This window comes from Jaculus jaculus, chromosome 19 (assembly GCF_020740685.1).
Source record: "Jaculus jaculus isolate mJacJac1 chromosome 19, mJacJac1.mat.Y.cur, whole genome shotgun sequence".
In the NCBI taxonomy this organism is placed as follows: domain Eukaryota; kingdom Metazoa; phylum Chordata; class Mammalia; order Rodentia; family Dipodidae; genus Jaculus; species Jaculus jaculus.
Window position 1 is genome coordinate 60,378,747 of NC_059120.1, and position 15,165 is coordinate 60,393,911.

At 47.5% G+C, this 15,165-nt stretch overlaps 1 protein-coding gene across 1 annotated transcript in view; it reads right to left on the bottom strand.

The window, feature by feature from the left end:
- The window catches only part of Cd5l (CD5 molecule like), a 36,899-nt gene that overhangs the window by 931 nt on the left and 20,803 nt on the right, over positions 1 to 15,165 (bottom strand). The window contains exons 2-5 of the mRNA XM_045138017.1: positions 9,857 to 9,965; positions 4,648 to 4,971; positions 2,479 to 2,817; positions 1,091 to 1,411 (exon numbers count right to left, since the gene is read on the bottom strand). Coding sequence (XP_044993952.1) covers positions 1,091 to 1,411; positions 2,479 to 2,817; positions 4,648 to 4,971; positions 9,857 to 9,965 — 1,093 coding nt within the window. The remainder of the gene's footprint in view (positions 1 to 1,090; positions 1,412 to 2,478; positions 2,818 to 4,647; positions 4,972 to 9,856; positions 9,966 to 15,165) is intronic.

Genomic DNA, 15,165 nt, shown 5'->3' on the forward strand with positions numbered 1-15,165 from the left:
GGAATTGAATATGGGTCCTTTGGCTTTGCAGGCAAGTGCCTTAACCACTAAGCCATCTCCCCAGCCTATTTTGTTTTACTTCCCTTTTAATGGTTAATATAAAGATTTTATCTAGTAACTTTCAAAACTCTTGTTCTCACATTCAATAACTGTATTTTTAAACTATCTCCTTGCTCCCTACAAAAAGGATATTCCTGTCTTAGGAGATGGCTCATCAAGTGTTGAGCTTGTCACGTAAGCATGAGGACTGGGGTTCAGACCCCAAGCACCTCCATAAAATAGAGCGTGGTGGGGCGTTCCTGTAATTCCAGTGCTGGGGAGATCAAGACAGAAGAGTCCCTGGGGCATGTGGGCTAGTTATTCCAGCCCAACCACGGAGCAACAAGTTCAGTGTATCCAAAACTACAGTGGCAAGCGACTGAGGAAGGCACCAGATGCCAGCCTCTGTCTTCCCCACCCACACACATGTGCCCACATGCATACAAACATGCACATACACACATGCACATCACACACATGCAAGGAAAGTCACATTCCTGATACAAGCCTCATCCATATCTCTGGCAGTTCACATACAGCAGGCTCTGCAGCCCTGGGGGAGCTACCTTGGTCCCCAAGAGTCCATTTGAAACTCTCTGTGGAGGTTTGAATGAGGTGTTCCCCACAAATTCATGTGTTTTGAATGCTAGATCCCCAGCTGATGGCAATTTGGGAATTAGAGGCTGCTGGAGGAAGTGTGCTGCTGGGGGCAGGCTTCTGGGTGTTAGAGCTAGCTTCCTCTTGCCAGTGTTTGGCACAGTCCTGCTGCTGTTGTCCACCTGATGTTGGCCAGGAGGTGATGTCCAGCCTCTGCTCATGCCATTGTTTGCCCTGCCATCACGGAGCTGCCCCGCACATCTGTAAGCCAGTATAAGCCCTTCCTTCCCATCACTGCTTCTAGTCTGAGGCTTGTCCAGCAACGTGAAGTACTTGTGACATTCTTCATGTGTGTTTCTATGACTACAGCTCCTCCCCAGGTCTTCGTCTGGTCCCCACCCCTTTCTCTCCATCTTCCCCTGGAGATGCTGACTTTGGAGCCTATAGAACCTACCTGAGCAGATGACACCCACATCTTCCTTGTGGTCACAGTTGTGATATCCCCAAAGCCTATGCCGGCACTGCTCCAGGGACTGTTCCTTCCCCGAGCAAGCAACGTCATCTAGCCAGATGAGGCCTGTCCCAGGCCCATAGCTTTTGCGGGCTCTGGAGGCCGGTTGGAGGGACTCCCCACAGCCCAGTTGTTTGCACACCACCTGGTCCTCCTTTTCTCCCCAGCCGTCGTCACAGACAGAGCCCCACACGCCCCTGTGCCGCACCTCCAGCCTCCCAGAGCACAGGCTGTCTCCTCCCACCAGCCTCAGCTCAAAGGCACCTGCCGAGTGGAGGAGGAAGAGGAGAAGAAAAAGTAAGATTATGTCCACAGTCACCTGCACCCCACCAATATATGTGAAACTCTCCATGCGTGTTTTTGTAACTATGGTGCCTTCCATCAGGTTCCAGATTCTGGCCAGGTCTGTTCTAGAATCTTTTCACTTCTCCATCTACCTTGTAAATATAATACTTATAAATCTAATATTTGTAACAGGCATCCTATAAAATTGAAGAACATGGACTGGAGAGATGGCTTAGTGGTTAAGGTGTTTGCCTGCAAAGCCAAAGGATCCAGGTTTGATCCTCCAGGACCCATGTAAACCAGATGCACAAGCTGGCACCTGCATCTGGAACTCATTTGCAGTGGCTGGAGGCCTTGGCATGCCCATTCTCTCTCTATCTGCCTTCCCCCCACTTCTCATAAATAAATGAATATATAATAAATAAATATTTTCAAAAATTGAGAACTCAGCCAGGCGTGGTGGCACACGCCTTTAATCCCAGCACTCAGGAGGCAGAGGTAGAAGGATCGCAGAGAGTTCAAGGCCACCCTGAGACTACATAGTGAATTCCAGGTCAGCCTGGGCCAGAGTGAGACACTACCTTGAAAAGCCAAAAGAAATAAAAAAATTAAAAAATTGAGAGCTCAACAGATCTGAAGTGATGTCCTACTCTGTAGCATTCAATGAAACAGTTCATATTAATACAGTGCACACTACTTTAGTACCACTCTTTTCTTTTTTTCTTGGTTTTTCGAGGTAGGGTCTCACTCAGGCTGACCTGGATTCACTATGTCATCTCATGGTGGCCTTGAACTCTCGGTAATCCTCCTACCTCTGCCTCCCGAGTACTGGGATTAAAGGCGTGCGCCACCACGCCCTGCCCCAGTGCACACTGTTTTAAGTATTTCCCTACACTAAGATAGTTATTCTTAAGTGAATTGTAATTGGCACAATTAAGCAAGTTTGCAATGGTCCTTTGGTACATGAGTAGTTCTTATAAATATCGCATGGGATTCATTTGACCACACCTGTAAATAAAGCGAGTCACAGGGATGTACGGGATTACCTTCACACTTCACCCACACGTCCTCATCGTGGGTGCAGTTGTTCTCCCAAGGCTTAAAGGGGCAGCTCTGGAGGTTGGCTTCTTGTCCAGAGCACAACACCTGGTTCATCCAGATGGGCCCTTGACCCTGGGCAGCCTCGTTGCACTGTCTGTGGGTCAGTAGTGCCCTTCCGCATCCCAGCTGCCGGCACACCACCTTAGCAGCCCGGAGGCCCCAGCCTGTTTTGCACATGGTGCTCCACTGGCCCCGAGACAGCACCTCCACTCGCCCTTCACAGCGACCAGGGCCATCGGCCAGCCGAATGCGTTCCGGGACTGGGGAGACATTGCTTTCTGGGTCTGGAGAGAATGAAAGAGGAAGTGTCTACTCCCTGATAGAAACACGGTCTTCTCAGAAAAGAGGTCTGAGTCCAAGAAGGCTCAGTTCTTGGCATTCAGCACAGGGTGTTAGGGCATTGAGCTCTGCTTAGTGGATGCTGGCTGAAAGGTTGATGGAGAACCGATTAAGCGAATATATTTTCTCAGTCCTTGATTAAAATATAATCATTAAATAATTCTCACTTTCAACATCTTATTGCTCCTCACAAGAGACAGAAGCACTGTAGATGTAAATACATATATATTATATATGTTAACATAAAACTCTTTTTAATTTTAATTTTTTTTTTTTTTTTTTTTGGTTTTTCGAGGTAGAGTCTCACTCTGGTCCAAGCTGACCTGGAATTAACTCTGTCATCTCAAGGTGGCCTTGAACTCATGGCAATCCTCCTACCTCTGCCTCCCGAGTGCTGGGATTAAAGGCGTGCGCCACCACGCCCGGCTCTTTTTAATTTTTATATATTTACTTATTTTTGGTTTTTCGAGATAGGGTCTTGCTCTAGCCCAGGCTGACCTGGAATTCATTATGTAGTCTCAGGGTGACCTCGAACTCACAGTGATCTTCCTATCTCTGCCTCCCAGGTGCTGGGATCAAAGGCGTGCATCACCACGCCCAGCTAACATAAAAACTTTTGGTTCAATGTTGACATGAACCAAGTAGTGTAGATGAATGCTTCCAAACCTTGACCTTCTTAAAGAAGGAAGTGAGTGAAACTTCAGCATCAGGAGAAAAGATTATGATCTCTCTGATGATAAATGCTGTGGGAGACAAATAAGAGTGGGCTTTCAGACAAACCACAGTCTAGTGGAGGAGGTGCTGCAGAAAGGGAGGAGCTATGACCCCAGAGAAGGCTACCACAGGCAGAGCAGTAAAGGGATGCGTGTCCTTCTGTGTGTGCATCTGTGACTGCATGTCTACATGCATGCATCTGTTAATGCATGTCTCCATGTGTGCATCTGTGACTGTGTGTCTATGTGTGTATATCTGAATGCATGTCTATATGCGTATGCATCTGTGAATGCATGTCTATGTATGTGTGCCCCTGTGAATGTATGTCTATTTGTGAATAGACATTCACAATATGGCACACACCTTTGATCCCAGCACCCCGGAGGCAGCGGTAGGAAGATCACTGTGAGTTTGAGATCACCCTGAGACTACATAATGAATTCCAGGTCAGCCTGGGCTAGAGTAAGACACTATCTCAAAAAACCAAAAATAAATAAATATATAAAAATTAAAAAGGGTTTTATGTTCATATATATATATATATATATATATATATATATATATATATATATACATACACACACACATCTACAGTGCTTCTGTCTCTTGTGAGGAGCAATAGTATTCATAGAATATGTCTATCTGTGAATGTGCGCATCTGTGAGGCCGTGTTGGCCTCCTACCAGCATCTCCGGAACACCTGACTAAAAGGTAGACTTCTAGAGAACTGCCAGAACAGCTCACATTTCACCTCTGTGAGCTCATCTCCTCTTCCTCTGTGACTGCCCCTTCTCCACATGTAGATGCTCATTGAGGGTTAAGTGACTGCCAGCTCTGTATGTATTTGTTTGCCTGTGTATGAAGGATAAATTGAAACCAAGAGAGCAGCAGTGGAAACAATTCTGGACACTCCGATCTGCAGAACTCCTGCGAAGTGTGAAACAAGGCTAGATGAGATTGCGCCCAGGCACGTGTGAGCGTCCACGACACTTGGGGAGCAACGACCAGCAGCATGGCGAGAGCGGCCGGTGGGCGGGGGGCCTTGAGACCGCTGTACTCACTCTCACACAGCGCCCCGGCGTCCTCCTCATGGGCGCAGTCGAAAACGTCCTGATCTTGCGCACACTGGGCCAGCGTGTCTTCCATCCCAGTGCATTCGACCCCTTGGATGAGGACACTTTGGTCTTTTTCTGCTGGTGGCCCATATATCCCACCACTGGGTGTTTTCTTAGCTTCTCCACAGCCTAGCTCCCGGCACACCACGGCCACATCTTTCAGGTCCCAGCCATCATCACACACGGTGCCCCACTGGCCTTGGCGTTCCACCTCTACCCGCCCTTCACAGCGGTGGGCGCCTCCCACCAGCCGCACCCTGGGTGGGGACTCTGTGGAGAGAGGGATATTAGTTGGTGGCCTGAAGGAAGTGAGGCTGCTCAGGGCTATGTGTAATCATGTGGGTCTCTGCCTTCAACAGAGGGGGTGAGGTGTTGGGATCACTACAGACCACGTGAAGCTCAGGACCCCATCTCTGAGGTAGAGTCTCACTCTTGGCCAGGCTGACCTGGAATTCACTCTGCAGTCCAAAGCTGGCCTCAGACTCACGGTGATCCTCCTACCTCTGCCTCCTGAGTGCTGGGATTTCAATTTCACTCCTAACTGTACCCTACCAAGTGCTGAGCTGTCCCCCAGCCTGCGGAACCATAGACCCTCTCCACATCCCGGGCTGCTTCAAAATTTCCTCCCCTCCTGAGGCTAGAAGCCTCCTTCTTGTAAGCTAAAAAAAAAAAAAAAAAAAAGATAATAGGAATGGAGAGATGACTTAGCAGTTAAGGCGCTTGCCAGAAAAGCCAAAGGACCCAGGTTTGATTCCCCAAGACCCACGTAGGCCGGATGCACAAAGGGGCACATGTGTCAAGTTTGTTTGCAGAAGCTGGAGGCCCTGGTGTGCCGATTCTCTCTCTCTGTGTCTGCCTCTGCTTCTCTTTTTCTCTCAAGTAAACAAATAGAAATTTAAAAATATTTTTAAAAGTGATAATAATCTTACCTGAGAGGCTAGGTCCAATGCAAATGGCTAAGGAAAGGAAGAGGAAGAGAGGTTATCAAGTAAGTTTCCAAATCGTTTTTCAAATAATACAACCCCCCAAAAGGCCCTTGAGAGAGAACGGTAGTGGGTGCATAGCCAGTCTTGTCATGCCCGTCTTCCCCTGAGGTGACCAGCTCCCATGGACACCAGCTGCCGGCTGGGAGCCACGGAGAGAGCGCGCTATAGCACAACGAAGTCTCGGCTTCTCCTTTGCATGCGGCGGGGTCGCCATCCCAGGCCCTGGTCCAGGTCACTCCTACTCTGGTCAACTAGATTGATTGGCTGTAGCTATCTGAAGTCCAAGTGCGGTGAGGCAGCCTTTTGGCTCAACAGAAAAGAACAGTGGAGGCCGTGGGTAGGTGGTGGAGGGGAAAGTGATGGCACTGCGGTGCAGGGCAGAGCAGAGATTGGGGGCACGATTAGCCATGTTCACTGGCAATTTGCTGGCACTGCATGTAGCTGGCACTGTGTGTAGGGCCAGATAGTAAAGGTTTTAGACTCTGTGCGCCACGTGGCCTTGGTTGCAAGCAGCCGGTTCTGTCCCTGAAGCATGAGAATAGCCATGTGTGTGTAGCCCAGCGGGCATGGGGGCATTCCGGAAAACCCATGTGCATGTAGCCCAGCAGGCATGGGGGCGTTCCAGAAAACCCATGTGTGTGGACACCAATTTAAATTCTGGTAACTTTCATGTATCACGAAATATTACTTTTTCTTTTAATTCCCTTCCACCATTTAAAAATGCAAAGTCACCATGACCTCAAAATAAAAGAGAGACTGATTGAGATGGGGAGGGGATATGATGGAGAATGGAATTTGAAAGGGGAAAGTGGGGGTGGGGGAGGGAGGGTATTACCATGGGATACTTTTTATAATCATGGAAAATGTTAATTAAAATTGAGGGAAAGAAATGCAAAAGCCAGGCTAGAGAGATTGCTTAGTGGTTAAGGCACTTGCCTTTGAAGCCTAAAGACCCAGGTTCGATTCCCTACTACCCATGTAAGCCAGTTGCACAAGGTGATACATTTGTCTGGAGTACATTTCCAGTGGCTAGAGGCCCAGGCATGTCCATTCTCTCTCCCTCTATCTGCCTCTTTCTCTCTCTCTCAAATAAATGAATATATTTTTTTAAATATGCGAAAGGCAGTCTTAGGGCTGGAGAGATGGCTTAGCAGTTAAGGCCTTGCCTTTGAAGCCTAAGGACCCAGGTTCTATTCCCCAATACCCATGTAAGCCAGATGCACCAGGTAGCACATGCGTCTGGAGTTGTTTGCAGTGGCTAGAGGCCCTGGTGCACCCATTCTGTCTATGTATCTGTTTCTTTCCCTTTCCCCTTCTCTCTCTCTCTCACAAATATATAAATAAAATATTTAAAAAAGCCATTCTCAGACTGGAAACTAGCTGGACACTTAATTTAGATAATAATAGGCAGAAGCAACTCTTGGTTTTAGGTCTGAGCCTCCAGGATTCTCAGCACGTCTTTGGAACACTGGAGTTTTCCTATAGGATGTGTGTATGGTTCTATTCCTCTATCCCCTAGGTTCCTTCCTGATACTACCAAGGCCTGTACTTCTCTGTTGTCCCTGAGGCCTATGCATTCTCAATCACAGACCTTTCTCAGACTTTTCTGAAAGAGGGATCTTTAGATCTATAGCTTAGAGGTTTTCAAGCACCACCAAATTAATTCTGGAATAGTTCTGGTTACTTCTGGAATAGTTCCTTCTTTTTGTCTCTAGATAATTTCTCATTATACTATATCCCATAAGTTCAAGTCTTATGAGGGCTTGCCTACATCTGTCTAAAACTAAATTATATTATGCATATGTGAATCATTGCATAACTTCCCCCACAAAACTGGAGAACATGAGAATATGTCAAGCATCGTATTTGGTACAAAAGTGAAATGGCCAGTTAGTGACTTGGAGCTCCTCAACATCCGTGGCAGGGTGGAGAGATGCATGTAGAATAGATTGGAAGAACTTCATGAAGGAGGTAGGACTTTCAAGTAATCCTGGAATACTCAGTAGTAATCCCCATGGAGCAGGAGTAGCTAGCTGTTGGGTGCTGTGGGGATAGAGCATGTTTAAGATGTGGTCGTCACCCTGCACCAGACAGTAAGTACAGAACTGAAAGTGCCACGTGAGCCCTTGTCATTCCTTTGCCCATCAAGATAATAAAAAAGGTGTGACTGGTCAGCACATTCTTAGACATCCTATATGCGTTATCTTATAAATGGGTTCCTAAGAATCTCTGGGAAGCATACTGTTTTTTTTTTTTTTTTAGATTAGCAAAATTTCAGAGAAGTATGGTAACCTACAAATTCAGCTATGACAGCAAAGAACCATGACTAAAACCCAGGTTTCTTTGCCCACCGCCCCCCAAACTCCAGATTATATAAATTAACATCTACACTAATCCAGGCAATTAAAAAAAAAAAACAGGAAAATTTGTGAAATACTATGGGAAACACTTTTCAGAGGAAACCAGACTAAATGACCAATGAAAGGCGAAGGTCTAAAAGCTTTTCCTTCCGTACTTTTCCAAAGAAAGAATTCAGAAGTGAGACACGCAAAGGGCCTGGGAGGAGCTTATGAGAGGACGAAGGTGCGAGCTCCCTGCTCCGGGGCGAGCCTGCGCTTCTCAGGAGGATGCCCTCTCAGCTCTGCATTCCTTCCTTGCCCGGCCTGCTGCTACCCAGCATCATGTGTCAGTGCTTATTCGCAGTACAAGGAGAGAAATGCCCGTCAAGGGGGAGCGGGGTCAACTATCACAGATCTGTCACTGAAAATAGTCGGGATGGGATCCTTTCAGTGAGTTGTTGGCCAGGGAGGTCCCTGACGCCCCAAAACATTACAGGCCATTGCCGAGGCCCTTGGCTTCCCACCGGGAATAGAAAGTAAGACCCTGTTGCTGAAGACTCCATATACTTGGGCTGCAAGGTCACTGAGAAACCCTGCTGGAACTGAGCTGATAACCTCCTCCATGTAGACAAGCTGACAGAAAGCTGGGAAAAGCCACACTGCATGCAGTTCAATGGGAGAGAGAGAAATCACCAGTGAAGATACTCAAAAGTGGACACTGCAAGCCTTACATTTGGCCTGGCAGGCTAAATGAGCCAATGTGTACAATAGTGGTACGTCTGCTACGGGGGAAACAAACTGCCCTGTAATTTGACTAGAATATGTCCCTGATACTGAAAAACTACAACAGGGGTATAAAGTCTGCTGATGTCTGGCTAAATGTATATACTATGCTCACCAAATTGCCCAGTAAGCACTTCTCTCAGTGTTCAAATCTCATATATTAATGCTCCTCTCACTTTCGGTTAGAGAAGCTTCTCTTTTCAGATGTCAGTGACCTTGGGATGACTCAGCATGATGCTGAGAAGAAGTAACAGAGTGCTTAGCACTGCAATATCTCTATCACACCTTCCAAGGCTCAGGGTCTAATGCGGAAGAGGTGACGGAAAGAATGTAAGAGCCAAAGGAAGGGTAAGACTCCTTGCAATGTGCTCCCTCCAGACACAAAATGGCCTGGATATCCATGACCTCACAGAGCCAGACACTACCTACACAACACCATCATACTAGGAGGAAAAGATCATGACATAAAAATAAAAGAGAGACTGATTGAGAGGGGAGGGCATATGACGGAGAATGGAGTTTAAAAGGGGAAAGTGGGGGGAGGGAGGGCATTACCATGGGATATTGTTTACAATTATGGAAGTTGTCAATAAAAAATAAATTATAGGGCTGGAGAGATGGCTTAGCGGTTAAGCGCTTGCCTGTGAAGCCTAAGGACCCCGGTTTGAGGCTCGGTTCCCCAGGTCCCATGTTAGCCAGATGCACAAGGGGGCGCACGCGTCTGGAGTTCGTTTGCAGAGGCTGGAAGCCCTGGTGCGCCCATTCTCTCTCTCCCTCTATCTGTCTTTCTCTCTGTGTCTGTCGCTCTCAAATAAATAAATAAAAATTAAAAAAAATTATAAATTAAAATTAATCAGAAAAAACACTATGGCACTCCAAGCACTTTATAAATTGGATCTGTGTTAAAGGGTTATTTAGAGAATTTGGTAGTTATCAGATACAGAAAATCAGAATTAAAATATAGCTGAATCCAGATAGGAGAACATTATCCTGGCCGAGCTTCCGGAAAAGCCTGGAGTCTAAACAGGCAGGAGCAGAAATACTCACCAAAGATCAAGGAGAGCAGCAGAGGCATGGCCCGGCCGCTGGAGACTGTGGGCTGACACGAGGCTGGGCGGGCCGCCGGCAGCAGCACTAACTCTGAGCTCTGAGCATGCTGAGGGAAGGAACGTGGGAAGTCCCCTGCGTGGCCGAGGCCTGGAGGGCAGAACTTATAGACCCAGACCTGCTGAAGTCAGCATGTTCTAGAGGCAGGAAGGTGTCTGGGACAGGCAAGAAGATACTAGAAATAAGGCAAAAAGAAAAAAAGGCAGTCATGACTTAATTGTGCTGAAAACCTAGCTCTATACCTCTCTCTTTAAAAAAAAAATACAAACTTTTTTTATATTTTATTTTTACTTATTTATTTATTTGACAGAGAAAGAGGGAGAGAGAGAGAGGGAGAGAGGGAGGGAGGGAGGGAGAGAATGGGTGCATCAGGGCCTCCAGCCCCTGCAAACAAACTCCAGATGCATGTGCCCCCTTGTGCCTCTGGCTAACGTGGGTCCTGGGGAATCAAATCTGAGTCCTTTGGCTTTTCAGGCAAAGGCCTTAACCGCTAAGCCATCCCTCCAGCCCTATCTATCTCTTTTTATTACCTTCACCTCCTCACTATGTAAACAGGGAAACAGGCTCTCATACGGTAGGTGCTCCAATGTGGCCTTCTCTTGTTAGAAGACCAGACCATACTTAGATTCCTGAGATGGTTTGTGGGGTAAGCCAGTTTGTGTTACCTTACTTTAGAGGGAAGTGCCTAGAGGAGGTGGGAGCAGACGCCAGTCAGTGAATGCAGAAGGCATCGAAGGGCATGAGTGATTGGAGGCCCAGCTCACAGGCCACAGTTCAGGGTAATGGCATGTCTCTGTCTGTGGGGCTGGGTTTCCTATCTTCCAACCATCTTTCCAAGTGCTTAGCAGAGAGCTCAGTACACATGTCTGCCCTCCTGTGCTTAAGCTGGCTGTGCCCATCTTTGGAAGCTGAGTGACCATTGCTCTCTATGGTGACAGGCATCCTTGGCTGGACACAGCTGGCCTTTTTGTCTAATTGTGAAGGACGCAGATCGAGCCGCACATTCCTCAAGATCCTCAACCCTCCTGCCTTGCTCTATTAATTAATCCCAGCACTCGGGAGGCAGAGGTAAGAGGATCACTGTGAGTTTGAGGCCACCCTGAGACTACGGAGTGAATTCCAGGTCAGCCTGCACTAGAGTGAGGCCCTACCTTGAAAAACAAAACAAGAGGTGGGGGGGGAGAGATCAAGACTATGTCAGTCAGGCACTCATCTTTACATACTCACATAGCCCTCACTCCCTCAAGTATCGTAATTTCTTCTGCACAACAAGACACCCAGCTTCCTTCTAATAATCAGACCACTTGACACAAAATTTGGCTTGCTGTAGGCATTCATTTCTAAACCTGAGGTTCATTCATGTATTATCTTCAAGCAAGAGCTTTCAGCAGCTGTGCGTGCCAGGCTGGCTCCTTGGAGGGAGTACCCAGATGAATGAATGACAGCTGGGCCAAAAGGAGAAGAGCCATATTTGCAGCAGCAGAAAACTGCTGTGAGCGAGGAACCTCTGAGGAGCTTTGGGGCACAATACAGGAAATGGTCATTCCTACTTCTTTCTGGGAACTTTAGTTCCCAAGGGTGAAGGTGAGATAGAGAATATATTTGCTTTGTCTAGAAATGTCCCCCACCGGGGGAAGAGAATAAAGTGAGCGAGAAAGGAGAGAAACAGGTTACCAGCCATCATGGAAGGAGGAGCAGATGGGTGTCAGGAGCCTCAGGCATGTGGAGCCACATCCTGGCTGGGAAGTGCCATGGCATATCACTCATGCTAAAAATAAGAACATCCTTACAATCAAAAACAGGGCTGGGGAAATGGCTTAGCGGTTAAAGTGTTTGCCTGTGAAGCCTAAGGACCATGGTTCGATTCCCCAGGACCCACGTAAGCCAGATGCACAAGGGGGTGCATGTGTGTGGAGTTCGTTTGCAGTGGCTGGAGGCCCTGGCGCGCCCATTCTCTCTCTCTCTCTCTGCCTCTTTCTCTCTCTCAAATAAATAAATAATACATTAAAAAAACATAACAAAACAAAACAAAACAGGGGGCAAGGGAATAACAGCTTACATGGAAAACCTAAAAAGTTATAGAAGCATACCAACTTGAAGGAGACCAAGGAGACACAAGAGTTAACTGACTGTAGACTGGGTCCCAAAGAGACAGTGCTATGGCACCACGTTGTTCACTTGAGTATGAAAGTTACAATACTAGAGATATATTTATTAGGTAACAATCATTTCCTTGTCTCACTTCTAACCTCTACTCAAGAACAAGTGGCGGTCTGGAGAGATGGCTTAGCGGTTAAGCGCTTGCCTGTGAAGCCTAAGGACCCTGGTTCGAGGCTCGATTCCCCAGGATCCACGTTAGCCAGATGCACAAGGGGGCGCACGCGTCTGAAGTTCGTTTGCAGTGGCTGGAAGCCCTGGCGCGCCCATTCTCTCTCTCTCTCTCTATCTGCCTCTTTCTCTCTCTGTCACTCTCAAATAAATAAATAAAAATCTTAAAAAAAAAACACAAAAAAACAAGTGGCATGCTCCAGTGAATAAGAGCTAGAAAGAAAGGCCACTACTCTCTCACAGCGGCCACATGCAAGAGAAATGGTGTACGTGGAAAGGCTGGGGAACAGATATGGTCATCTAGATCACACAGATTAAGGTCAGCCACCGTGTCCTTGGCGAGGAGGGTCGGGAGTTCCCAGCACTCAAGGCAGGGAGCTGTGTGTGGGACTCCATGGGAGCCACGTCCTCCATACAGGACACCAGTGCAGCCGTGCTCTGACCCCTGACAATGCTTCCCAATGCAGCGCTGCCTCCTCAGACACCCTCCTCTCCCCCCGGGCCTGCACGAAGCCCCTTCTCCTGAAATCATAGGTTAGGGGCTTTTTGTCATGGGAATTTCCTTCCCTCACAGGATCAGTTTAGGATCAGAGGTATCCAGGGAGACAGTTTTTGGGCTCTGAGGGCTAAGGAGGACTCACCAGTGTTAAGAAGAAAGCTGACTGGGCATGGTAGCACACACCTTTAATCCCAGCACTCAGGAGGCAGAGGTAGAAGGATCACCTTGAGTTCGAGGCCACCCTGAGACTACATAGTGAATTCCAGGTCAGCCTGGACTAGAGTGAGACATTACCCAAAAAACTAAAAAATAAATAAGTAAATAAATAAAAGAGAGACTTATTGAGATGGGGAGGGGATATGATGGAGAATGGAATTTCAAAGGAGAAAAGGCTGGGGAGGGAGGGTATTACCATGGGATATTTTTTATAATCATGGAAAATGTTTTAAAAAATTGAGAAAAAGGGCTGGAGAAATGGCTTAGTGGTTAAGCACTTGCCTGTGAAGCCTAAGGACCCCGGTTCGAGGCTCGGTTCCCCAGGTCCCACGTTAGCCAGATGCACAAGGGGGCGCACGCGTCTGGAGTTCGTTTGCAGAGGCTGGAAGCCCTGGCGCGCCCATTCTCTCTCTCTCCCTCTATCTGTCTTTCTCCCTGTGTCTGTCGCTCTCAAATAAATAAATAAAAAATGAACAAAAAAAATTGAGAAAAAATAAAATAAGATTAAAAAAAAAAGATCTGGCCTCTCCAACCGGCACTTCTCTGACCTGTCACCCTATCAGCCCCTGCTTTGCTGTCACTTTTGAATTCCCGTTAGAAACAGGAATAGGACCGTGGGTTAAGCAAGATTACATTATTCAAGTTCTTATTTAATGAAAGGCAGAAATGAAAGCCCGATCATTCTAGCAAAACCAGATATATTTCCTAGTCAACAAGACTGGCAAGCAAGGGCTGGCAGCTGCATGGTGGTAAGTGGCGGACCTGGAAGCGTGTGTGGGTCTGCTGGTCACCAAAGCCCAGGCTCTTAGCCTCTGAGCTGCCAGTTTTCTTCTAGGGATAGTTCTGGGAAAGTCCAAAAAGGAACAAGCAGAGCCTGCTGGGGACACAGGGACAGATAGGGTCAGCTTTGATGCCAGCAAGACACAGCCCATCAGATATAGCCTGGGCAGCCAGGATTCTGTGTACTTGATTGATTCCACAGAGACGGTCAGCCGGGAGAAGCCTGCTCACTGCGCTGATCATGTTAGGCACCAGCCCATGCCTCCTGTAGCCCGGAGAGCAACCACCGATGCACTCAGCCCCTTCCTGGCCCGAAGCCAACCTTGTCAAGATTGGAAGCCCATCCTCACTGGCAAGGGAGACTAGAATGATCCCTGCATGAGTAAACTGTCCCATGATTCTAGTGGTGGCCTTCTTGATTAACCTGTGTCCCAATTAACATTTTGGGTTTTCTCTAATGATGCAAACTCCACCTTAACGGAGCACTAATTTCTGGATAATCCTCCCAGAAACTCTGCCACCTCCTGAAGGACTCAGGAACCAGATGGACGCCATGACAGGCTTCAGAGTCCTCAGTAGGCCTAAGTTTCTGTTTCCCGGCAAGGTCTAAGTTTTAGTTTTCTGGTAAGGGTGGGTTTAACAGTCACTGGAAAAACCACAAACTGCTTATGCCATATATTCCTGTAGTCATAGATAGGTTTAATTCCCCTAGCCCCTGCCTGCCTACTTTGCCCACCAGTATGCTAAGCCAATCAGAAGAGTACAGGTGCAGTTACTGTTTAAATCAACCAGTCATGTGCCCGTCCCCTTCTTCTTTGTTCAAATCCCTGTAAAACCCTGCCCTCCTGCTACTCGGGGCTCTTGTACGGATCCACCGCGTTGGTGAAGTCAAGAGTCCGGGCTTAAGCCTGAAATCAAGCTCCTTGCCCTTGCATGCGCGTTTGGTTCTCCTTGGTGGTCACTGGGGGTGCCGAGAACTGGGCGTAACACTCCCTAGCCATAGAGACGTTTGGTGACAGCCTTTGGTTGCCAATACAATTGCTTGTTCATATGCTCATTCATATAAAGTCCATGTCTTACATGCTAAGTGCTGCAAATATCCAGGGGGAGGGTGTAACTCAAATGGTTTCCAACTCTTCAGCTAAATAATCCGCATATGCCATGTATAAAAGTTTAGGTTGGGGCTGGAGAGATGGTTTAGCAGTTAAGCGCTTGCCTGTGAAGCCTAAGGATCCCGGTTCGAGGCACCATTCCCCGGGACCCGCGTTAGCCAGATGTACAAGGTGGCATATGCATCTGGAGTTCCTTTTCAGTGGCAGGAGGCCCTGGCATACCCATTATCTCTCTAAAAAAGTTTAGGTTGAAAGAAAGATGCTTCGAAGACTCTATTAGTTTCCCACCTCCTTTAAGTTGCTGAAAATTGAGC